General features: G+C 60.2%; 1 protein-coding gene across 2 annotated transcripts in view; it reads right to left on the bottom strand.

Annotated features, from left to right (window-relative positions):
* Nucleotides 1-5552: 5552 nt before the first annotated feature.
* LMX1B (LIM homeobox transcription factor 1 beta) overlaps nt 5553-23926 on the bottom strand; it is an 83496-nt gene continuing 65122 nt past the window's right edge. The window contains exons 3-8 of one of the 2 annotated variants that reach the window (XM_058524059.1): nt 15488-15720; nt 13379-13560; nt 13112-13189; nt 12909-12975; nt 10667-10831; nt 5553-10371 (exon numbers count right to left, since the gene is read on the bottom strand). In XM_058524059.1, coding sequence (XP_058380042.1) covers nt 10214-10371; nt 10667-10831; nt 12909-12975; nt 13112-13189; nt 13379-13560; nt 15488-15720 — 883 coding nt within the window. In that variant the 3' untranslated portion in view covers nt 5553-10213. The remainder of the gene's footprint in view (nt 10372-10666; nt 10832-12908; nt 12976-13111; nt 13190-13378; nt 13561-15487; nt 15721-23926) is intronic. The other variant, XM_058524060.1, reaches the window with a different exon arrangement.

Below are 23926 nucleotides of genomic sequence, written 5' to 3'. Positions count from 1 at the left end.
CCATAACCTGAGGCCTCGGGACTGCCTCTCTGTCTATCTGTCGGCCCCCTTCTGTCTGTGGCTGGGCCGCTGTCTCTAGGGCTCCCCCCTGTGGTGAGGAGCCTGGCTGCCAGCATCCCTGCAGCTTGCCATCCAGGAAGGCGTCCCAGCTTCACTCTCGGACGGATCACAGGGAATGGAGTTCTCTGGCCAGGAGGCCGGGGCCGTGAGACCCAGGCCTGGCTGACCGGCAGGGACAAGCTCCCACTGCCCATGCCTCGATGCCTCCTCTGGCATGGCCCCTGAGGTCATGGGAGGCCCAGGTGTCTGTCAGGCTCAGAGCATGGGGAAGGGAAGGCTGGTGTCACAGGAAACAGCTCCTGGAAGCTTCCCTGGCCTAAAGGGGTGGAGGAGGCTCCCCACTGCCTGTGCAAGGGATGGCCCCACACACCCGCTCCAGGGCCCTTGGGCTCCTCTTGGTTCAGTGTTCTGGGCGGAGGGTTAGCTTCCTGGGTAGGCAGCAGGGAGGGGCACCTATGAACAATCTTCTCCCCACTGTTTGGGTGCCTGGGGTCGGATAAACTCTGTGCCCGGCTCACTCAATCAGGTGCCCTCACGATGGCTCTGTGCTCGTCCCTTGTTTATAAAGAAACCAAAACTTGCCCAAGTCACGTGGCCGGTGGACGGCAGTGCTGGGGCTGGAGCTTGACAACACTCCACTACGCGTTCCCTGAAGCTGGGTGGGGAGGGGCACCCCCAAACCCCAGAGCCACAGGCCCCCGCCAGATCAGTTGCCCCCCATTGATGGGTCTCAGTGACTGAAATGACCAGAAGGAAACACTGACCCCTGAATCAGGGGCTCCCAGCTGTGACCCACATCGCTGTTCTGGAAGCATCCATAGGGGCCAGCACACTCTGAAGGTCAACCTGGCTCTTGCTCCGGTGAAGGAGTCTCCCTTATGTGCCCGGGAAGCTGAGGCTGCCCTGGGTCCTGGGCAAGGACTGAGCCTGCTGACCCTCCTTGAGGAGCGGTGGAGGAGAAGGGGCCAGGCCTGGCTGTGTGTGTGTGTGTGTGTGTGTGTGTGTGTGTGTGTGTGTGTGTCTGTGTGTGGTCCTCCCTCTGGGCTCAGGGAGGGCTGATTCCCCAGGAGCCAGGGCATTAAGGATAAGCAGCACCCCCAGGCTTTTATCCTCCCTGAGCCTCAGTGTCCTTATCAGTAGAATGCGCGTGGTGATAGTACCTGCCTCACAGATCAGTGTGGGGAGTTAGTGAGATGGCAAACAAGGCTGCGAGTGGCTGAAGCAAGTGCTTAAGAAAAGGCTGCTATCTTTTCCTCTCCCATCTCCCTTGTTTTCCTCCTCCTGTGTCTCTGTCCCTCTCCCAGCTCTAGTTCAAATCTCAGCTCTGCCATTTCCTAGCTGTGTGGCCTCAGGCAGGTAACTTAACATCTCTGAGCCTATTTTCCTGTTCTGTAAAATGAGAATGCTCCCACCTACTTCTGGGTTGTGACGAGGCACGCACGGTATCGTCCCTATAAAGCGCCCACACAGGGCCTGGCACACAGAAGCCTCCGAGGAGGAGGGTTTCTTTCCTACTTCCTTCTCTGGCCGTAATCTGAAGCCTCCACCATCCGGCATCGTCTGGTAGCCCAGCCGCCGCTTGGGCTCTCACCTGCGTGACTCCCGATCGCCACCTCGTGGCCTGATGTGTAACTGCAGGTTCAGTAGCGAAATTCAAACTAGCTTCTGGTCTGTCTTGGGGGTTTAGTAGCAAAGCACCCCAAGCTTTGATATGGGAGCAGAAGAGTGAAAGTGGGGTACTGCCCATATAAAGGCGCCTTGGTATTCTGCCGCAGTCGGGAGATGCATGAGGGGCTGCCTGTCACTGGGCCCATTCCCTCTAGATTCTGTGTTAAGCATTTTCTGTGCATCACTTCATTGATGATTTGGCTCTCATTTGGATCAGAGTTTTCCGGAAAGACAGAGAGGCTCCTGGGACCATGGTGGAGCACATCAAGGGCTCCCAGGAATTGGAAATGTACATTTTCTTTATCTAGGGAGTGGGTCCAGAGGTTTTTGTTTTTTATTATTCCTCTTTCGGCCACAAATAGGTACATTACATATACTCCTCTGTATTATTCAAAATCTCGTAGTGTGCTGACTGTATTCCCAGACAAATCAGAGTATGGGATGTGTCAGGCATCCTCTTGCTGCCAAGGGCCTGACTGACCCCTGGTGTGCCCAGTATGGGCACGGGCAGCACCGGGGATCTCACCTCCTGCCATCTCTCTGGCCTTTGGACACTGAATTCAACCTGGGTGTGACCTGCATCCCTGGTCCCCTGCAGCTCCCATCTCGGAGCGTTTGTTCTGGCTGTTCCCTCCTCCAGGAGGCTTTTCCTGATTTCCCAGGCACAGCTGAGGAATCCTCACCCCCTTTGAGTCCCTTATGCCTCTCTCGTAGCTCCTTACGCTCTTTCCAGGCGAGCATGGGGTCCTGGGAGGGTCTGCCATACAAAGGATGAAGACGGAAAGGGAGGAGCAGTCAAGGCTCTCTCCATTCTCTAGGCAAGCTCCAGGGGTCGTTCTGAATTCAAAGCCATATATAGAGTCCCCCGTCCACCTGTCAGTGCCTGGGGTCAAGGTCTGCCTGGCATGGAGTCTGGGACACTCAGAGGCCAAACGGGCATCCGCCATAGAGCCGTGCTGGCTGCAGGACGGGAACTCCTGGGAGGAACTGGGGAGAGCAGTGTCTTCATCTGTCAAGTGGACGTTAGAATTGTTCCCGCCCCATGGGCTGCGAGGAGCAAGTGAAACAAGATGCGCACAGTTCAGGCAGCGCGTGGTGGCCGGCGAAGGGCTGCCCCTCCCCCTACAGAGGCCATGAGTGGAGCCCAGCAGCCTCCTAACACTGCCTCATGGCCCGTCGAATAGTCCAGCATGCCGGCCACGGGAGAGCAGAGCAGCCGCACTGCCAGGGGCCAGGGGCGCCCTTCACGTCCTGGTGGGGGACTGCAGGGCTGGCTGCGGTTGCCCTCCCTCTGACCATCCTCTTAATGCCTGTTGGACCCCCTGGCTAAGGGTCCATCTGTCCATGCGGATTCTCATTCTGAGTAGCTGCTTCTCCCGTCCAGGGCTCGCAGCCCGGCAGGTTTCTCAGGGGAGGCTGCGGAGACTGGCAACCATGGTGAATTCCAGAGTCAGAACGGGGCTGGGCCTCAGAGCCCTTGAAGACAAGTTTTGTAGGGTTGGCTCCAAGTCATGTTCCTCTCCTGGGACCACCCCCCTTCTCAACTCCCACAGGATCCATGCCCTAGACCCTCTCCAACCCCAAGTTCCTGGGAGCAAGTTACTTCTCTCCAAGCCTCAGTTTTCCCATCTGTGCAATGGGATAAGAGCTGTTCTGGGTTGTCGTGAGGGTCGGTGAGCTGAAGGCTGTGACTGGCAGTGATGGAGACTCACCTAGTATTTGTCCTGTTCAAATCTGTCCCCAGAAATGCCGGCCCAGAGGGAGACCCTCTCCCATGCTCTCTCTTGCCTCCAGACTCCACCTACATTTCCTCCCCCTCCCCTGACTTCACTTTCTGGGCTGGGGGAGGAGACAGGCAGGAGAGAGAGGAGCAATGGATTAGCACAGCCCGTCCCCTCCACCCCCAACATTTTTTAGTGACAGGATTTTAAATGGTTGCTGTAGGCAAGAGAGTTGGCAGCCCACTGCTTGGGGGGCGGAGGCACAGAGGCCCCTCTCCTACGGCTTGGCTGGAAGACCCAGTTTAGTCCTGCCGCCTCTGTGCTGTGCGGTCTGGGCCGAGTGGCTTAGTTTCTCTGAGCCTCGGTGAGGCCACGCTGAAGGTAGGAGAGCGTTTCCTTGCTCCCGGGTCCTGGGGCCTGACCTTGGAGGACCAGGTCGCGGGGCAGGAGAGTGCGGGCTTGGGGAGGCAGCCCAGGGATGGCAAGGGCCCGGGTTTGCAGCAGAACCTGGTTTTGAACCCGAGTTCTACTGCTCCCTGTCAGCTTTGTCGCACGGAGCCAGTCTCTTCCTCCTTCTGAGTCTCAGGCTTCCCTTCCGGCACGTGGGACCCTAATACCTGCCTCTGCAGGTGTCTGAGGTGCAGATGAGGAGGGGGCCGCAACATGTCTACACTGCCGGAGGCGGCAGAATCACCCAGAGGCGGAGAAGAGGGTGCAGGGCGGAGCGTGCCCCTAGGGGGCGCTGGTGCCCGTGGGCAGAGGGAGAGAAGCTGGGGTGGCTTCCAGGTGATCCCAGGGCAGGAGTGGGGAGAGGAGGCCGAGAAGGAGCAAGAGGGGTGGGGAAGGGAGAGAGCACTGGGACATCGGGTGCGTGGACATGAGGCCCAGGGGCCGCCCGGATGCACAGACATACGGTGATGTGCAATGATGTCCCCACGTGCGGATGTACAGACATCTTCCCCTACACAGACACACAGCGGAGACGCCGGCTCCAGACGCAGATCGACAGCCGTGCTGTGGACCCAGCCGTGCACGATACACGACACCCGCAGGCACCCCGCTTCACACACAGCATTCCCGAGCAAAGTGACCCACAGAGCTACTCCCACACACACACACGCACACACGCACACTCTCTGATACTCCCCAAGCTACTCTGAGGAACCCTGAGACTTCAAGGAACATACTCTGAAAACCAAATTCCTTTGAGTCTCGGCCATCGCCCCATCTGCCCCGGATCCCACAGCCGTGCCCAGTCCCAGGTCCTCGTGATTACTCGGGGTTGGGCCTTGGCTTCTTCCTTCTCCCATGTCGCCCTCCGCTGGGCGAGTTCACCCACCTTGTGCCTCAGTGACCACCCGCCTGGCTGCGCTCAGCCTCCGGTCCCTTTGAGGCCCAGCCCTGTCCCAGGACACCTCCACTTGGACGCCCCAGACCAGAGTGCTGCAGGAACCCCCATCTTGGAGCCCCAGGGACCTAGACGTTGCCCTCGCTCCCCTCTCTCACCACGATCTCTAGGATCTGTCCCCTTCTTTCTCCCCGCTGTTACCACCCTAGTCAAAGCCATCGTCACTTGTCACTATGTGACCCAGTTGACCTCCCTGCCTCCATCCAGTCCACCTGGCCTAATCAGACCTATTCTCCACTCAGCACCAAGACCCTGGGTGGTCCGGCCCTGCCCCCAGCCTCATTGCTTCTCCCCCACCCCAAAACTTAGCTGTTCTGAAAGTTTAGGAGATTTACAGGAGGTTGCCTGCCCCTGAGGTTTTGCATAAGCCTGGGGCACTCCCAGATACTCCTCCTTCCCGCCCAGTCTCTGCCTTGCTGGTTAACTTCCCATCTCAGCTTAACATATAGCTTCTTCCAGGAAGTCTTCCATGATGCTCTGCACCTCCAGATGAGGTTCGGTACCCTGTAAAAAGGCCTCACTGTGCCTCAACTGAGCTCATATCACATTGTCTACCTCCTTGAGGCAGAGACCACCCACCCCTGGTTCTCAGCCCGGTGGCTGGCACGTAAGACACCTTTCATACTGGTTGGTTAAATGAATGCATGAATGAATGAGTGTCAGGGAATGGCATAGAGTGGGATGCGATGGATGCATTTGTTTTAAGGAAGGAGATGGCTCACGGTTGGGATAGGACAAGGATGGGGAGATGAGGATTACGGGATGGGGCAAGGAATGGGTTGGGCAAGACCAGGGACCCCAAGCTCTCCCTCCTTCTTGACCTGCTGTCCCTGGCACCCGTCGAGAACTCTCTCACATCCCACGCGGGACCGGCGCAGGCCCAGCACAGCCCTCCCCCCAAGGAGGGGCACCACAGGCGTGTACAGGTCGGTTTATTTACAAATATACTGATGTCTCATCTTTTGTTGTTGTTTCCATTTTCTGCTTTGTAGGAAGAGGCAGAAGGTGAGAGTGGAGGGCGGGGTGGGGATGGTGATGTGGTAAATGCTAATAAATAATTTAACAATGACAAGTTATTAAATAAAATGTGTCTGGGGATGGTAGGTGGGCAGTGAGAGTCTGTACAAGGAAAACAAGAAGGGCTGGCGGCCCGGTCCCCACACCCGGCTGGGCTGGGCTCCCGCGGGCCCCCCGGTGGGCGTGGGGGCACCAGCAAAGAGGCTCATCGGAAACGGCACCTTCCGAGGGCCAAACGTGGGAAGGTCCTTCCTGCTCCCCGGGGCCCCACCCCGCCACGTGTGCCCAGGAGTGTGGGTCTGTGAGCCTCCGTGTGCATCCAGGTGTGAGTGTGTGTCTGTGTGCGTGCGTGAGTGTGGACCCTCTTCCCCACAGGGCGGAGTGCGCCCCAGAGCCACAGCTTCCTCCAGATGGGAGGGGGGATCCTCACCCCAGGGGGTGTCCAGAGCTTGGGCTGCAGCCAGGCAGGGGTCAGCCAGTTCTCCCTCCCCCAGGGCTCCCTGTGCGCGAAGCCAGGGGGGTCCCGGCTCCACATGGGTGGGTGACAGCCTCCTGCTAGTGGGCAGCTGAGCCTCCTAAAGAAGAGTCTGCCCCCAACCTTGTAATGGGGGCTTGACTCTGCTGGCCCTGCTTGTCTGGGTACGGTGGACCCCCCCACCTCCACCTCCTCCAGGAAGCCTCCCGAGATGTGCAGCCCACTTGCACTGACCCCTTCTCTTACAGGCTCTGCTGGCCCCCGGTCTGACCCTTGGAACCACAGTGTCGCTCTGTCTGTGTGGCCTCCCCCGGAAGAGGCTCCATGGAGCAGGCAGATGAGGCTCTGGCTGGCGGGAGGAGCCCGCCTTCTGGTGCCTCCTCTGCCTCTACTTGCTGTGATACCTGAGGCAGCTTCCTCCCTCTCTCTGAACCTCGACTTCTCCAGCAGGGAAGCAGAACTCAGCCTCTCTCCAACATTCCCCCTGCCCACCTCTCACTTTCTGCCTCTTCCTCTGGAGACCAGACCATTACCTCCCTCTTCCCTTGGGCTTCCCAACCCTGCCACCACAGTGACGACGGTCCCACATCACGGCAGGGGTGGGGGTGGTCCTAGCTACTCACTGGCCCCCCCAGGTCAAGGCTGCCCTTCCTCCCACATGAAGTGGGAAGAGCCTGCCCACCTCAGCTCACCCCAGACCCCAGCGGGCCTGCTCTGCTCTGCGTGCTTCTGCTGGGCGACCCTGGACGGCTGCCCCCTTCTCTGAGTCAGGTTCCTCCTCTGAGAAATGGGTCCCCAACAACGTCTGGTTGGGGCTGGGTCCGAGTGTCTATGCCTTTCCTAGAAGAAAGCCCCTCAAGGGCGGGCCCACATCTCATTCACCTGTGTCGCTGCGCCCGGCCCAGGGCTGGGCAGGGTGGACATCCGTGTCTGGGGGAGCCTGCGGGAGCCCGGGGGCAGCGAGCTGCAGCACACAGCGCAGGAGGGACCTAGCCACGGCTGATGGGGCGTCTCTGGCTCTACAGTCCATGGGTCATGAGTGCGGGGTCCCTGTACCAGCTCCTGGTCGGGGCAGAGCCGAGCTGGACTCGAGGTTGTGATGCCCAGGAGCAGGAAGAGGGACCCCCCAGCAGGAGTTACTAAGACAAGTCATCCCCCTGACCTGGAGATCATTCCTCAGACAGGGAGGATGAGGCACTGGCCTGGCGGCCCTGTTCTCCTGTCACTGACTGGCTGTGAGAGGGCTGGTCTCCTCCCCTCTCCGGGCCCAGGTTTTCCAGCTGCAAAATAACGGGGTGGACTAGATGATCCATTCCTGAGGCTCCTTCCAACTTAGTCGGGGGGAGAAGGGCCAGGCCTCCTGGGGGCTGGGATGTCTACCTCTGGACCTGCCCCAGGTGTCCCCCACATGTGTGACCGTGTGACCACAAGGGAGGAGGAGAGCATCCCTCAAGAAGCCAGCGTGTCTGCCTAAGGGACCAGTGGTGGCCCAGGACCGGGAGGTGGCACAGAGCCCAGGTAGGCTGAGGCTGCAGAAGGACCAAGGACATCAGCTGAGCTCCCTGTGGGAGTTCCGTGTGGAACGAGTCCAGGAGGGCCAGGCTAGCTGCTGGGGCCGAGGGCGGACGCTGAGCTGCCTCCCCCCCGACAGCCCTGCCCTGGCGAAGGGCACGGCGAGGTGTGGGTGCAGAAGCCCAGGGCGGGGGGAAGACTGGCCCAGGATGCTCTGGAGGGACTGAGGTCTCCCCAGTGGACAAAGGAGCAAGACCACAGAGCAGGTTGGTGAACTCTGAGGACCCCAGAGAGGGCCAGGCAGTGGGGCCCAAAGGCAGAGAGAGACGCCCATCGTCCTAGTTGCTCCAAGGCTGGACCAGGCAGACCTCAGGGTGGTGGCCCAGGGCTTGGCGCTAGAATTAAAGGCAAGGCTGTGAGCACCTGGCCGAGGACAGTGGCCCCCAGGGGCCATGGAGGGGTCACTGAGAACAGGGCCCATCAGCCTGACCTCACGTCCTCTTTTGACAGGGTTAGAGTTGCGTGGGTTAGGGGCGGGGCTGAGAGAGTGTCTCACTTCCAGCAGGGTGCTGGACGACACGGGCCTGAACGTGCGGTTGGAATGCCTCATCCACGCAGGACTGGCTAACGGGCCAACGCCAGGCAGGAAGAGGCCCCAGTGGTCCGTGCTCCGTGGGTGAGATACACAGGGCCGACTCCTCATTGGGCAGATGTGCTCAGGAGGGAGAGCAAACCAGTGGTCACAGAGAAACTCCACAGGCTGGACTGAGTCCAATAAGAGGAAATGTAACAAGAAAAAAAGTCGAAGTCCTTCACTGGGTCTAACCAATAAATCCTCCCTCCCCACACACAAAGAGGAGAGATGAGGCTTAGCTGACGCGTGTGTGTGTGTGTCTGTCTGTCTGTCTGTGAGGGTTAAAGGATTTAGTTATGGAGCGCATGGTGAGTTTTCAAGGTCACGTGGCCCAAACCACTCACTGGGTCTTGGGCCACATTAACAGAGGCAGAACGCCTAAAGCGGGGGAGGTGACGGGCCTACTCACTTTGGCTGGCTTATGTCAGTGGGAAGACTGCGTTATGTCTGCTCCACACCTTTAGAGGGAAAGGTGGAGCCCAGTTGGGGGTACAGTTTTAAGAGCAAGGGCTGGAGGAGCTGGAAAAGCCTGCCTTTGAGAACGGAGGACTCAGGGCTGAAAAAGGCAGAGACAAAACCAGCAAGAAAGGGCAGCTGACGGTAGTGAAGCAGTGAGCTCCTTGTCACTGGAGGTATGCGAGGAGAGGCAGAAGTGCCAAACATCAGATGGATGTACCAAGTGAGTGACTTTTGGATCCCTTTCCACCTGGAGGTTCTGCCATTTGGCCTGATTCGACCTGGTTTTGGGGGCTCTGTCTCTGCCCTTGGAGCTGGTTGGGTCTGGGGCTCCCCTGCCTGCCAGGCAGCCCCCATCTGGTCTAGGAAACATCCGGGTCCCTGTGCTTCAAGCTCACCCCATCCTTTCCCTTTCCTCCCTCCCCTCCTCCCTTCCTCTCCTATTGCTCTAAGGAGAGGGGGTCCCTGCTCCTACCTGCCTCTTGCCCTTTCCTGACATGGCAGGGCTGCTCCGCAGAGGCCTCTCTGTCTCTTTCAGCATCTCTACGTGTCTGTGTGCGGGTGTGCATGGGTGTGCCTTGAAGTGTGTGCGTTGGCATGTGTGTCTTGGTCCCTTCAAGTCGGCCTGAGCTCAGTCTACCCCCCGAACCACCCCCCCGTGACTCGGTGGGCCCGGCACACCCGGCAGGCTCTTCTCCACTTCTGCTCCAGGCTCGGGCGAGGAGGGGTGACTCTAGGCCGGCAGGCCTGCCCACAGAGGTGGGGGAGGTGGGCGCCAGCGGAGGGCACGGGGACACACGCTTCTTACAGTAACAGGGACCGTGCACGACACCGTGGTCCTGGGGCACACTTGGGGGCCCTGCCGGCCTAGGTCCGGGCCGTGGAGGTTGGCTGGACACAGAAAGGACGTTTAAAAAAATAGAGAGAATTTAAGCTTCCCAAAAAAGAGATGGGGAGGGAGAAGAAGGTGATGGAGGCTGAGGTGGGGCTGGGAGGCAAGTGGCTGTCGGTGAGCTCTGGGTCCCTGGGGGTGATGTGGTCTCTGTGGGCAGGACACAGCCCCTGCCCAGGCTGCGCCCGGCTGCCCGTCTGGCTGTGCCCAGCAGGCACTCTAGCCAGGCCCGGCCAGCCCAGGGGAGGGCACCGTATGGCTGTCTGTCGAGTCTGTGCAGGTGGCGGGGCCAGGGTGGCGAGGCTGGCTGCTGCGCCCACAGTCCCACCCCAGGACCCTTGCCCAAGCGTCCGTGCGGCCCGGCTGGCTCTCAGGAGGCGAAGTAGGAACTCTGCATGGAGTAGAGCCGGTCGATGGGGTTCCCCACACGGGCCTGCAGGGAGCCCACGTCCGAGGAGCCGAGGAAGCAGTCGCTGAGGCTGGTTAGGGAGGTATCGCTGTCGATGTCGTGGAAGATGGAGTCGTTCCCTGGGGGGCAGAGGGGCGTCAGGACCAGGCGCAGGGCTCCTGGGACCCCATCGGCCCTGAAGGCTGTGTGATCGGAGGGGAGGGAGGAACAGGACGACCTGCCGACAGCGCGTGACCGAAGGGACTGTGGGCTGTGGGTGGGACCTCAGGGGTTCCCCCTCCTGCAGGAGGATCAGGTGGGCTGTGCTGGCCCCTGCCCGGGCCCTGGGGTGGGAGGGGGCTGTCATGGCCCAGGCCTGCCTGGGCAGGCAGGGGAGGGGTGGTGCCGGGGTGGGCGGGGGGTGGGGAGGCTTACCATAGGGGTTCATGTGGTCACCTGGCATTTGGGGCGGCGTGAGGCCCTGCTGGAAGGGGTCGCTGCTGCCATACGGGCTCTGCTCCATGGCCACGATCTGCTGCTGCGGTGGGGCCAGCGGCGTGTAGGAGGCCATCATGCCCTCCATGCGACTTGACAGGACCTCTGGGGACAGAGCACGCTGTCACCAACTGGCCCTGCCCGCCCTGTCCTGGAGCCTCCAGAAGCCCCCACAGATGTACCCGGGAGTCGCCACTGCCCTCCTCCATGACCCCCCAGTCCAGTCCCTCTGACCTTCTCTGGACTTCCCCAGGGACACCCCCAGCCACGGGTGAAGCTGCCTACGGCCTCCCTGGGCCCACAGGGCCAGAGCCAGATATCTGACCGCCCCCAGCCAGCGCCCTCCCCAGGACACACACTCCAGCTCCTCTTCCAGAATCAGTTATCAAAAGCCAGAGCCCTCCCTGCCCACCTCCTCCCTTCACCCCCCCCTCCAGGAGCTCAGGCCCCTGGGGGAACAGACACCTAAGCAGGCAGTAATGATGCAATGTGTGGGTGCAGTGAGCACCCTGCATCTGAGAGCATCAGGGTGGGGCCCACACCCAGGCCAAAGAGGCGCAGGGAAGGCTTCCCGGAGGAAGGAGCCCTCCCACCCCCAACAGGGGTTCAACAGGCTGGAGCAGGGGGCAGGCAGGCCAGGCTGAAGGGCAGCAGAGGCAGGGAGGAGGGAAACTGCGGGGGGGAGCAGGGAGCCCCGTCTGTGGGGCAGAGCACAAGGAGGAGGGAAGGCCGGGCATGGCCTGGGGGCCGAGCAGAGTGAGGATTCAGGCCACAGGAGGCCAGGGGAGGGTCTGGGTTGGGGGGACGGTGGAGAAAGGCTGGGAGGGCAGAAGCCAGAGGCAGGGACCATTGGGAGGAGAAAGTTAGGGGGAGGGGCCGGGTCCCCATCAAGGTAGATGTGGGACAGACACCTACGAGGAGGGGCCTGAGGGACGCGGAGGAGAAACCACCGCTCGACGTGGTGACTGAGCAGACGCAGCCCATGCAGGACAGGAAGGGTCAGAGGGGATACCCGGCTCCTGGCGCGGGCGCTGGTGGGCGGGGCGGTGCTGCCAGTTGCTGAGACGGGCGGTAGGGGAGCAGGGGGTTTTGTGCGCACGTGGCAGCGGGGGCAGAGGTGTGGAGTACAGTGTGAGCCATGATGAGCTCAAGGGGACCGTGGAACGTTCTCGGGGAGGCTGCGTGTAGGAGGCAAATGGGAACACGGAGGGCGGCACAGCGTGGGGGCTGGCTGGAAGTGCTGAGGCAGTGGCCGCAGCCCCAGGAGGCCGGGCTGTCTCAGGAGAGGGAGCAGAGGGGCAAGAGAAAGAACTGGGCTCTGAGGCTACCACCTTGACGGCCTGAGTGCAGCCTGGGACACTCGCTGGGCCCCAGAGGCCTGCAAGAAGCGGCCGCCCATCAGTGCCCCGGCCTCTGTCCCGGAGCCCGTCTCACCCAGGTGCAGGCGGCTCTGGGGTCCCACTCCACCTTCTCAGTCCCGGGGAGCTCCCTGCGCCCCTGTCAAGGCCTTGAAGGCTCAATGTCCCCATGGGGCCTGGGAGACCAGCCCTGGCCCAAGATGTGGAATTTTGGCAAAGCCTAGTGTTGGGGGGCCTGGCCCCTGCCCCTTAAATTGGCCCCTCACACCCAGCAGGAGCCCACCCTGGACTCCTCAACACTCTGCAGACCTCCCCTGGAGACTTCTCTGGAGACTTCTGCTGCATTCTATTGTGGGCAGCAGGCTGTAAGGTCATGTTAAAAGCACAGGCCTAGGAGCTCCACATCTGGGGCTGAGGCCCAGCTCTGCCCTTGACTAGCTGAGTGATCCCAACAAGTCCTTTGGTCTCTCTCCCTGAGCCTCAGTCTCCTCATCTGTGAAATGGGACATGACAACGCCCTTCCTCGTGGGGATCTGTGAGAATCCAGTGGGACAGAGAGCGTCGAATGAGAACAGTGCCTGGCACACAGTGACGGGGAGCAGGCGGCTGCGGTTTGATTGGGGAAATTCTGCTACCCCCCCAGGGGCCCACCCTGCCATCTCTCCTCCTGCGTTCTGTGGTCCCCATCACCTCTCCACTCTACTGATCTCAGCTGGTTCCAAGGCAGAGCTTCCCCAGCTCTGAGCGCCTTGGTGGAAGGAGTCTGGCTACAAGGGACGGAGTCTGGGCCCTGGCCCCCTGCCCTGGCCGCAGCCCCGGCTCACCTTGGCCCAGCCGCTGGGAGCTCTGCTGTTCCTGCTGCTGCTGGTGCCGCCGCGCCAACTTCTTCATCTGCAGGAGACACAGTCCATGCCAGTCCTGCCTCCTGCCGCATTCATTCCCAGCCCCATCCACATCAGGCCCCGGGCTTCTGCCTGCCCCCCTCCACCCCACCCCTGCCCAGCAGGGGTGTAAGGTGGCCTCTCACCTTTGCTCTTTGGTTCTGAAACCAGACCTGGACCACGCGCACGCTGAGGCCCGTCTCTGCCGCCAGCGTCTCTCGGACCTGCCCAGAGAGAGGGAGACAGGTCAGGCCCCAGGGGCAGGCAGCAGCATGGGGCAACGGGTTTGGGGGCCTGCGGGATGGGCGGGGAGGTGGAGGATGTCCTCGCCCTGGGCAAGAGCGGAAGGGGTGGTGTCTGGAAAGGCAGTGGGTGTGGGGTGTCAGCCCCGCCCCTCCCCAGCTGCCCCTCACCTTCCGGCAGGGCTTGGAGGAGACCTCGAAGGAGGCCTTGAAGGCTCTTCGCTGCTGTGTGGTGAGGATGGTCCGTGGTCGCTTGGGCCTCCGCGGGTCCTTCCCGTCATCCCCGCTGCCCTTGCTCTGGCTGCCCTGCCCCTTGGCCGGCTTCATGTCCCCGTCCTCGTCCTCGCTCTTTACTGTGGGGGACACAGGCCAGCCCATCAGCCTTGTACAAGGGTCTCCGCCTTGCACCCCCTAGGCAGCCTGCTGCCTGATGTGATCCCATCGCCTCTGGCCCACACATGCCGTGCTGGCCTCTGGCCCCATGGAGACCCGCAGGCCAGCCGTAGAGGAAACTGTTCCCACGGCACCAACCCAGCACTAGCCAGGTCCCACACCCAGAGAGGAGACTCCGGAGAGACACGTCCTTGAAGCTTCCAGGGACTAAGAACCGACAGGCAAACACACACTCCAGACGTTCCCACACCAGAGTTTTCATGACTATGGCGCGCGCGCGCGCGCGCGCGCACACACACACACAGATGCACTCACCAACCAGCACTCGCACATGCAGACTGACACGTGGACCCACAAAGGTTGAGCACATGCAGCTCACACACGTACTCACACACACAGGCACACGCTCACAGGCAGGGACATACAGGCACACACACACCTGAACAGGCACACAGACGTGCACGCAGAAGCATGCGTATTCACCCGGAGACACACCCACACCCACCATGCACACACGGTCTCTTCTATGGCCCAGAGTTGTGGATCGCAGAGATGCCAGCACCAGACAGACAGCAGAGCCTCCCCTCAATGTGCCTCCTGCTGCCCACCCCGCCCCCTGGGCCTGAACAGGCCTCATTCCCTGTCTTCCTCAGAGCATGAGCCCCTGGGGGTGGGGCCATCCTCTCCCTCTGGAGCCCCCTCCCTAGGCCTAGTATGAACAGGCCAGTGGTACCCGGTCAGCGTCTGCTCTCTCACAGGAGTCCAGGTAGCTATGGTGGTGCCCTGACCAGGGACGGACAGAGGGACAGATGGATGGGGAGCTCACTACCGCCACCAAGGGCCCTGGCAGTGACAAAGCCTCGTGACCGTGGGCTCTCGGTTACCCCAAAGGCCCCAGCAGACCAGGGCATCGGCTCTCCACGCTCCCTGCCCCAGCCCTTCCCCCGCCACCCCAGGAATGACAAGGCGCCAGCCACCTCCTTGGTTTCTCCCTCCTTAAGACTCATTCCCGGCTGGCCCTGCCCTTCCCTCCAGGAGGGCTCCACACTGACGAAGTCCTGGGGGCCAGAGTGGAGTAGAGAGCTGCCTTCACCCTGGGAAATGGGGTCCTTCCCTCCCCGATAGAGGAGCCCAGGCCCCACACCCAAGTGGGAAACAGGGAACAGCTCAGGGCTGCTGCTCCCCACTGCTGAACACTCTGGGGGGCAGCCGATGGCGAGAGGACACATCAGACCCCCGCCCCTCAGACATCAGCAGCCTGCAGACCCGGTGCCAGGAGAGCCCCCGTGGTGCTGGGCCACAGTGGGCGCCTCGCGAGGAAAACAGGTGAGGGGTGGTGGGCCAGAGAGCAAGGTGTGCGTGCACACATGTGCAAACCACAGTACACATGAGCACGTGAATAAACGTGTGTGCAGCCACATGTGTAGGTGCAGGTGTGTCCTGGGTCAGGTGTGCATACGCATGTGTGTTTAAGTGTGTGTGCACATGCGTGTGTGGTTGGGTGTGGGCTTTTGCATGCTCAGGCATGTAAGCACATGCCTACACGTGTCCGTGTGTCCGTGTATAAACACTCCTGGACGTGGGTATCTGCACAGGCATTTTATGTGCTTGTGGGCGTGCATTTGTGATCACATGCACGTACACATGTGCACGGGTCTTTGTGCCTGGATGGCAGTGTCCGTGTGCCAGTGGGGGTGTGCACACACTAGCGTCCATGTGCATCTACACGTGAGCACGTGTGTCTGTGAACACCAGTGCACATATGATACGGATGCAGGTGCGCTGGCTGTGTGCAGCTCAGGTCCGGGGTCAGGAGCGGGCTTCTCTGGCAGGGCCCCCTCCTCAGCAGCCCGCCAGGCTCCCCTCCCCCGCCGGCCCCCAGCTCACCGGAGTCGGACTCGTCAGGGCTCACGGAGCTGAGCAGGTCCTTCTCCTTCTCGTAGTCACCCTTGCACAGCAGCTGGCCCTCCTTGAGCACAAACTCGTCGCCCTTGCGGAGCTGCCGCTCGCAGACACAGCAGCAGAAGCAGCCCAGGTGGTACACGCATTCCAGCGCCCGCATCACAAACTCGGTGGGGGCGATCTTCTCCATGCAGCCACTGCACTTGGCCGCGAAGAGCCTGCGGGTGCACAGAGTGGGCACATTGGCTGGGCTCAGGAGTCCCTCCCCGAGGCCACTGCCCATCCAGGGCCTCTCCCTCCCGCCTCCCTGGCCCCGCAGCCCAAGTGGGAGAGGCACTCCCTGGACACAGCACCAGACAAGGGCAGGGCCCCGCAGCGCTACTCTCCTAGCTCATGGCCCTGGCGGCCCCTGCCCAGAGATGTCCTCTCCTGGGTGTGTCAGCTCAAGGCCTTTCCTGCTCAGAGACACAGTGGCCACTAGAGGGCAGAGTGCAGGGGCAGCCTCAACCTGTCTCAAGAGCCAGGTGGGCCCCTGCCCAGAGAGCAAGGACAGGCAGTCCACAGGGACCGTCCACCCTCACTCTCAGACCTGCTCCCCACCTCCCGGCCCCTCTCTCACCCCTACATCCGAGAGATTCCCAGCCCCGTCCAACCCACCGCCCAGCCTTGGCCCCTCCTCTCCTGCCCCAGCAGCTGCCCTAGTCCCCTCCCTGGGATCCTGGCCCCTCCAACCCATCAACCCACCCTCCAGGATGAGACCCAGGGGGATCCTTCTGAAACACACATTCTGATCATGCTGCTTCCCTGCTCCAGACTCACCCATGGCTCCCTAGTGCCCTTGGGAGAACATCCAAGCTCCTGAGTCTGGCACTCAGGGCCCTTCAGGATCCTGCCTCTTCCCTCACCCCTCTGCTCCCCAGCCCGCAGTGTCTGCAGAGCACCATCCCACTGGCCTTTCGACGTGTTTCTTCTCTGCCCCTTGGCTTGGCCCACATCTCCTGAGCCCTTGTTTCAGCTTAGGCGTCTCCGCCATGAACAGACGCGTTCACTGAGCATGTGCGGCGCGCCAGCCGCTGTTCTAAGCACTTCGTGAGCGGAAATGTGTTTAACACTTGCGACAACCCTATGACCCAGAACGAGTACTAATCCCATTTTAGAGATGAGGAAATCGAGGTGCTGACAGGCAGAGGCACTTGCTGGGGGTCACATGGGCGGTAAACCATGGAGCGGACTCTGAGCCTGGGCCTGCTCAGCTCCCTCCACCACCGAGTGGATCCATCTTCCACCACCCGACAAAGCCGGGCGGGGGTCTCCGCGCCCCGGCCCGCGTGTGCAGAAGGGTCTGAGCAGCATGACCCCTCCTCTGCCCACACCGGCTGACCGCTCCTCCCGGCCCCCAGCCCCGTCACGTGCCCTGCTCTGTGGGAACTCAGCCTCAACAACACTTTGATGGAAAAATTTATGAAGAATCAAATTATTGCTGCTGGGAGGGAATTAAAACCATTTTTCATTCCCCGCGTCCCCGGGCCACGTCTGCGGGCGCCACCTTGGGAGTGCTGCGCACATCCCATCCCTCTTTATGGCCCGCCATCACAGGCACAGATTACAGCTGCAATTCTCTACTAATCGGTTTTGGAACAGAAACGGCCATAAAGGCAAGGCGCTCGGCCTGCCTCCCTTCCCGGAGCTGCCATCAGCCCCGCCCACAGCGAGCTGGTGGGGCGCGGTGGACAGGGCCAATCCCAGCTCTGCCCACTGCCCTGGCACTGGCCAGGGCACTCAAATTCGGGGCATCCAAGCAACCCCTGCCACCCACCTCTAGCCTACCCAGCAGGCTCCTACTCATCCTGCAATGCCCAACTCCAACGCCACCTCCTCTGGGAAGCCGTCTTTGATGCCCGGTCTGGGAGAAGTAGCCTCCTCTGTGCTCATCTGAGTTTCTCTCTGGCCTCAGTTCCCTGTACTGTAAAGTGGGGATGTCAACAGGATCTCCCTCAAAGGGTTGTTGTCAGGACTCGACGATGCTGAGCGTGATACTGGGTGAGTGAGGATCACATCGGAGTGACAGCATGTGCCCTGTCAGCTCCCAACTCCACAAGGCAGGACCTGGCTCCACCTGATCCTCCAGGAGGCTTCACTGAGTGTTCGAGAAGCAGGTGAGTGAAGGCTTGGGGCGGGCTGATGCTCAGGCCAGGCCGTCTGCTCCAGGCAGACAGGACCCCACTCGCCCACACAGGACATGACTTTGCAAGGGGACCATGAGCTCGATTTCAGCTCTGATTTGGCCCTTTGGCTGGATACCCTTGTTCAGCAGCATGCAACCTATGCAACTGTCCATGGCAGCCTGAGGCAGAGACCGCTAGGAATCTGGCTGGCCGTCCAGTCCTGCCAAGAGGCTGAGGAAGGAGCCCAGGTTTGCAGAACCTGCTGCTCTGACACGGAGGACGCTCCTGCCCTGCTCCCCGCTTCACTGCCCCTCTGTCCATCCCCATGCTCCACCTCCTGACCTCGGGGCCCCACCAGCTCTGCAGCCTGGCCTCTGTGGCCCATGAGCGGATAGGCACTGGCCGCGTCTTTGTCCCAGGCCAGCGTCAGCGCACCTGGGGTGGCTCCCAGTGAAAAGGCCCTCTTAGGATGGGGGCGGGGGCAGCAGGGCGGGTGACCCGCATTTGCAACCGTGCAGGCTGCATTCAGAACAGCCGTGCTAATGCCTTGGCAGCAGGGGGTCGATTGCTACTTTCTCCAAACTCATCAACACAATCTATTATTAATACTTCTCCAAAGGCTCGGTGCCGCCATTACAGAGGCAGCGCCAGCCACTCGGGGCATCATCTGTTATCTAGATTGCAAAAACTCGGGAAATAAAACACACAGCGCACACTTTATAAACGGAATGTGCCATCCGTTTGGTCTCCAAGCATCTTTCCATCCAATAAAACATCGGGGGGGATGCATGAAATACTCGTTCCCAATTACGGGGCTGCCTTTGTCTACCACGCAGGGTGAGAGCTACTAACGGCATGCGTGGGAGGGGTTGGGGGCGCCAGCGGGGTCCCCTCCTCTCTGTGAGCCCCCACTCCTTCCCTCCATCCCTCCTATCATGGAAGCATTGAGAGGCAAGCCGGCCACAGGCGGCTGGCCCTGGAGTCAGATGGACTTGGGTTCAGCGCCTGGTTCCACCACTTGCTGGCTGGTGACTGGGCAAGTGACGTCCTCTCTCTCTGAGCCTCAGCTTACTTATCTGTATAATGGGCTCAACGACACCGCCTGCTTCTCAGTGTGAAGGTGCAGTGAGCTGCCAGGGTAAAGCAGCAGGCACGGAGGGCGTGGTCAGTGGGCTGGGGCGGGCTTTTTGAGGCCAGGAGCAGGCCTCTCCACGAATGCAGCACAGAAGCTGCAAGTACTGACCAGAGATCAGAGCTGCTCAGGCCGAAAGGTTCCGAGCCTTCCTGCCTCCCTTCCCCTCCGCCCCTGAGGGGCTCTGGAGCCTGGGAGAAAGGCCCTGACAGCCCCGAAGGCTCTGGCTTTGGAGCCCAGATCCTGATCTCCATCCTGACTTGGGCTCACCGGCTCTGTGAGCTTGGGCAAGTCCTGAGTGTCAGTTTCTCCATCAGGAAGATGGGGACAATAGTTCCCACTCCCCAAAACTGTGCTGGGCCTCCAAATGGGTGTGTTTCTGCTTCCTACACCCGGGCTGGGAGGCCAGGACGGGGCCAGCCCTGGGGGTCAGGGGATGGTGGGGAGCCGTGGCGGGGTCCGAAGCTCCAGCCCAGCGGGAGCTGCCTGTGGCTTCCCCTCTAGCTGCCTGGCCCCGCACCTCCCCCAATCCAGAAGCTCCAAACCTAGAGCGCAGCTTCGTGACCACATCACAGGCACACAGGCTGGCTGGCCATCCACATAACCTCTCCCCCATTTTTCATGGAAACCGCCAAGCCTTTCCTCCTGCCGTCCCTACTGCCTAGAACACCACTCCCCTGACTCCCAAACTTTGCCCCACAAACACCTGCTTATTTTGAAGGATTTAGCTTGAGCATCCCTTCCTCTAGGAAGGCCCCCTCTCCATGTCCCCCTCCCCATTGTAGCCTTTACCTAAGGTCTCTACTTTACATATTTCCAGGTCCACCTTCCCCTCAGTCACCTCTGTATCTTAGGTACTGAGCACAAAGCCCCCACACACACTAAGGTGAGCAATAAATGTTTGTTGAATGAATTCTGAACCAACCAATACAGTCCTGTTCTGCCTGTCAGCCAGGGCAAGTCAGTCTCTACTCTCAGCCTGGTCTGGTGGGTGCCCCACCACCCACCTGCCCTGGGGAGACAGCGCCACCTGAGGGGAGCAGTGTGTGGGCCGTAGGAAGGGCAGGGAGCTGGGGTAGGCAGCCTGGGGTTCCATCCTGGCTCCATAACTTCTTTGCTGTGTGACTTTGGTCAAGACATTTAACCTCTCTGAGCCTCAATTTCTTCATCTGTCAAATAGGAAGGATGGTTCCTGTCTATGGGGTTGCTGGGAAGGCTGAACGCATGTAACACCCTCGGCACCGTGCTGACATGACGAAGGCACTCCATAAGAGCCGGCGTCTGCCTTTCTCTAGCCCCACTTGTGTCAACACGCCTCTGTTGATTACCCTTGCTGGAGTCTCCGCGATTCCGGGGAGCAGCCTCCCTGACTCCGGGTTTACAGGCCCCAACCACATCCCCCTCTTGACCACCCTGGGTTCTAGATCGGTCCTTCTAGCTTCTGTCTGGCCTGAGCTGGACAGAGCACTCCTGGCTCAATTCTCCGTCTGTCTGTCTGTCTCATTAACATTACTGAGCTCAATTATCATCTACCTGCATCACCTCTTTAAATCCTCACAGAACCCTAAAAGGAAGACACTGTTTTCACCCCCATTTTATAGATGAGCACACCAAGTTCAGAGGGCAAGCTCAAGGTCACGCGGCAGCATCACCACATCCACCTCGCTGCTCTGGGCATCACGTGTCTCTTTGCTCATCAGGCCCCCTCGCCATGTTCTCTGAGTACCACGCCAGTGTCTGTCTGCCCTCCAGGCTCCGAACACCCCGAGTTCTCATTAACACGCATAAGCCGGGCACCCAGTAGGTGCGGCCAAGGGTTTGGGTTTTCCTTAAACCGAATGGAACATCTCCCCCTGACAAACACATATCCCCCCAGGATCATCTGTGATGGCGGAGTACGAAATTCCCTTTTTAGGGATGTCCTTTCCTTAAAGAGTCTCAGGCTATGAGCACACATCTCTATCTCCTCTGAGGTTTTTATTGGTTTATTTTTTTAATGCTCAATTTATTAATCTCATAAAGCTAATAAACAAAACTCTGAAAACCAATTTTTTCTGGAGCATTTGAACATGGATTACAAATCTGATTAATTTCTCTTAAACCTCTGACAATGGCAGAGACGCAAGCAGCACGGCTGACTCTGTTACATCTGATAACACTGGTGTCCTACCATCCTAGGGGCCCTCCCTCCTCTCCTCGAGGGTCTTCATCCCCAGATCCTGGAGGCCATACAGCAGGCACCAGGCTTGCAATCCCGGCTCAGTCACTCCCTAGCACTGGAACCTTACACAACTCCCTTCTCCTCTCTGAGCCTCAGCATCCCCATCTGGCCAATGGGGATAATGGCTGAGCACAAGATCTCCACAATAATTGGGGATCATGTGCACTGCCATCATCTCACCCAGACTTCCAGCACCCGTTCACTGTCCTCGCTGAGTGGAAGCTCCTCTGCCCCCTCCTCACTGTACTGCCCTTCCCATACCCCATCGCTGCATTTTACAGTTTATGTAGCCCTTTGTTGGGTTCTCAATCCAAGAGCCCCCAACAATTACAGGAGAAGCCCAAAGATCTAATCGTGGCACTCAAGGCCCCACTCTACCCTGTCACAACTGGCATCAGACCCTCTGCTCCAGCTGCCAGGCTTCTCACTGCTCCCTGAACACAGTGAGGCCCTTCCTGCCTCCTTAACACTGAAAATTCCATCTGCCTCCAAGGCCTGTCTTCTCTCCCCATCTCTTTTGTTTTTTGTTGAACTCTTCTTCACCTTCAAGACCCAATTCAAGTGTCACCTCCTCTATGAAGCCTTCCCTGATGCCCACAGACCCAGATATTTGTGTGTCTGAGGCCCCCACTGACCCAGAAATCAGGAATTGGATCTAACTCATCCCCTGCCCTCCCCCACCCCCGCCCCGGGCTCTGGTATTGCGTTGGTGGTGTTTGTTGAATGAATGAATAACCTTGTAAAAAATGAAATGGGCAGCCAGGAAGGCCAGGAGAACATTGGATACTCAGCTTCTAAGAGTCTGAGAATGCTACCAGGTAACAAGATAAGTGAACCTATCCTCCTCCAGCCCTTGCCCCCTTCACAACTACACAACCTGGAGTCCAGTGTCTGAACTTTTTATCAGGGAAGTTCAATACATGCCTTCTGTCGGCTGGGAGTCCTGCAGCTCATTCGCCACTGCACCCTCAGCCGTAGCACAGAGGCACAGCCCATGTGGGTTATTAACTAACTCCCCAACAGTAAGTGATTGGACCACCTGGACACCTGACTCCAGGTGGGCCAATCAGACCCCCCATCCTGTGTCCCTTCCTTCTCCTGCTCATTCAAGAGCCCTCTGCCAGCCCCCTTGCTCAGAGGTGTGGCTTCCACATCTCCAGCACCAGCTGTGTGGCCTGGGGTCATTCACATCCCTTCTCCGAGCCTCGGTCTCCTCTTTTGTAAGATGGGGGTGCTGATCCCCGCTCACCTGGTGACTGAGAATCTGGTGAGTTTTAACCCCTGTGAGAAGGCTAGGCCCAGTGCCAGGCACAGGGGGCATCTCGGCAGGTGTGGCTCCCTCCCTCCCCAGTAAGTCTCACTGTGGTGCCCAGTGCAGGCTCTGGAACCTTCTCTCTCTTACCTCCCATTTTAGTCTGAAGCCTCCAATCATATCGTTGGATTTGTGCTCTCTCTGTCTGTTTGTCTGTCTGTCTGTCCATTCGGAGTACAGGCTCCTGTCAGACCCTCGCCCTGGGCCACACTGAGGACCAGCCAGATTCTGGGCCTAGTGTCATTTAGGGCCTCTCCAGGCCCAAGTCCCACAGTCTCTGGAAACATCCCCTCCATGGGGACCATGAGGCTTGGCACCTGGAACCACAGCCCTGCTGTTCCCACTGGCTACACCTTCTCACCTTCACCCAGCACACCCCCATGGAGGCTGACTGAGCCAGGCTCCTGCAAGGTGCCCGGGGAACAGAATCAGACCAAACCAAACCTCGTCCTCCGGAGCTGGAGGAGCGTGACGTGCGCTTTGATGGGGTACACTTGACAAGCTGGGGGCACAGAAAGGCACCATGGCAATCTGAAGGAGAGCTGGGGACCTCCTGGAAAAGGTGACCTGACACCTCATTCAGAATCTGGCTCTGGAAGCAAAAGGAACCGTCTGAAGGGTCTGCAGCCCAGCTCTGCCACTGACTAGCTAACCTGACCTCGGGGCAAGCCACCTGCACTCTCTGAACCTGTCTTCCCAGCTGAAACCTGGGGGACCACAATCCCCACCTTGCAGGGACCACCATGAGGCGGTGACTCTCTCTGGGGCCGCACCTCCTTCACAGGCTGGCTGCGAGGATCCGGGGATGGATCAGTCAGAGCACACAGGAAGGGCCCCCCACCCTCCACGGATAAGGGTATTATTGCTCCCGGGCTGTGATGTCTGCACGAGCCCACAGAGGGGATGAGCTGCAGTTCACAGGAGCCGAGGGGACAGGACCCTGGACACGCTTGGGGCTCCGGCTGCCGCGGCCAGAATCCGCCCGTCGCTGCAGGAGCTGACGGGGCCAGCAGGGCACAGGGAGCTGCCGGCCTCCTCCCTCCCCGGCTCGTTGACATCTCCCCCACGTGCCTGCCGCGTCCTTATCATTCCGGGCGTTAGCTGTTTTTTTATTTTGAGACAAAAAGGGGCCTGTTGATGGGGATCCAACTCAAACCAGCTGCAAACATCTGCTTTGATGCCGCGGCGGCGGCGGGCCAGGCGGGCGGGCGGCGGGAGCCGCAGGCGGGGGCCCCGGTGCGCGCGTCAATCACGCGGCTGGAATGCGCGGCGTGGCCGGGGCGCTGGGGGCCGCTGGCCGCCGGGCTCGGGCCTCGCGGCCTCTCCGCAGCCTCGCCGCGCCGGGGCCGGGCTTCCTGCGGGCGCGCAGACTCAGCTGTGCGGGGCCGCCGGCTCCTCGGCCCTTTGATCCGGGCCGGTGCGCTGTCGGGAGCCCCCCGGACGGGGCTGGAGGTCACGCGCCAGGGGCAGGAAGGGACAGGCACAGCCGGCAGCCCGGGGGTACCGTCCTGGGGCCAGCCTGGCCAGGCAGGCACGTGTTCAGTGATTCCACAAATATTTATTTGGTGCCTCCTATGTGCCAGGCACTGTCTGG

The sequence above is a fragment of the Diceros bicornis genome, chromosome 28 (assembly GCF_020826845.1).
Source record: "Diceros bicornis minor isolate mBicDic1 chromosome 28, mDicBic1.mat.cur, whole genome shotgun sequence".
Taxonomy (NCBI): domain Eukaryota; kingdom Metazoa; phylum Chordata; class Mammalia; order Perissodactyla; family Rhinocerotidae; genus Diceros; species Diceros bicornis.
The sequence above is the reverse complement of the archived record's forward strand: the minus strand, read 5'-3'. Positions and strand labels throughout refer to the sequence as shown.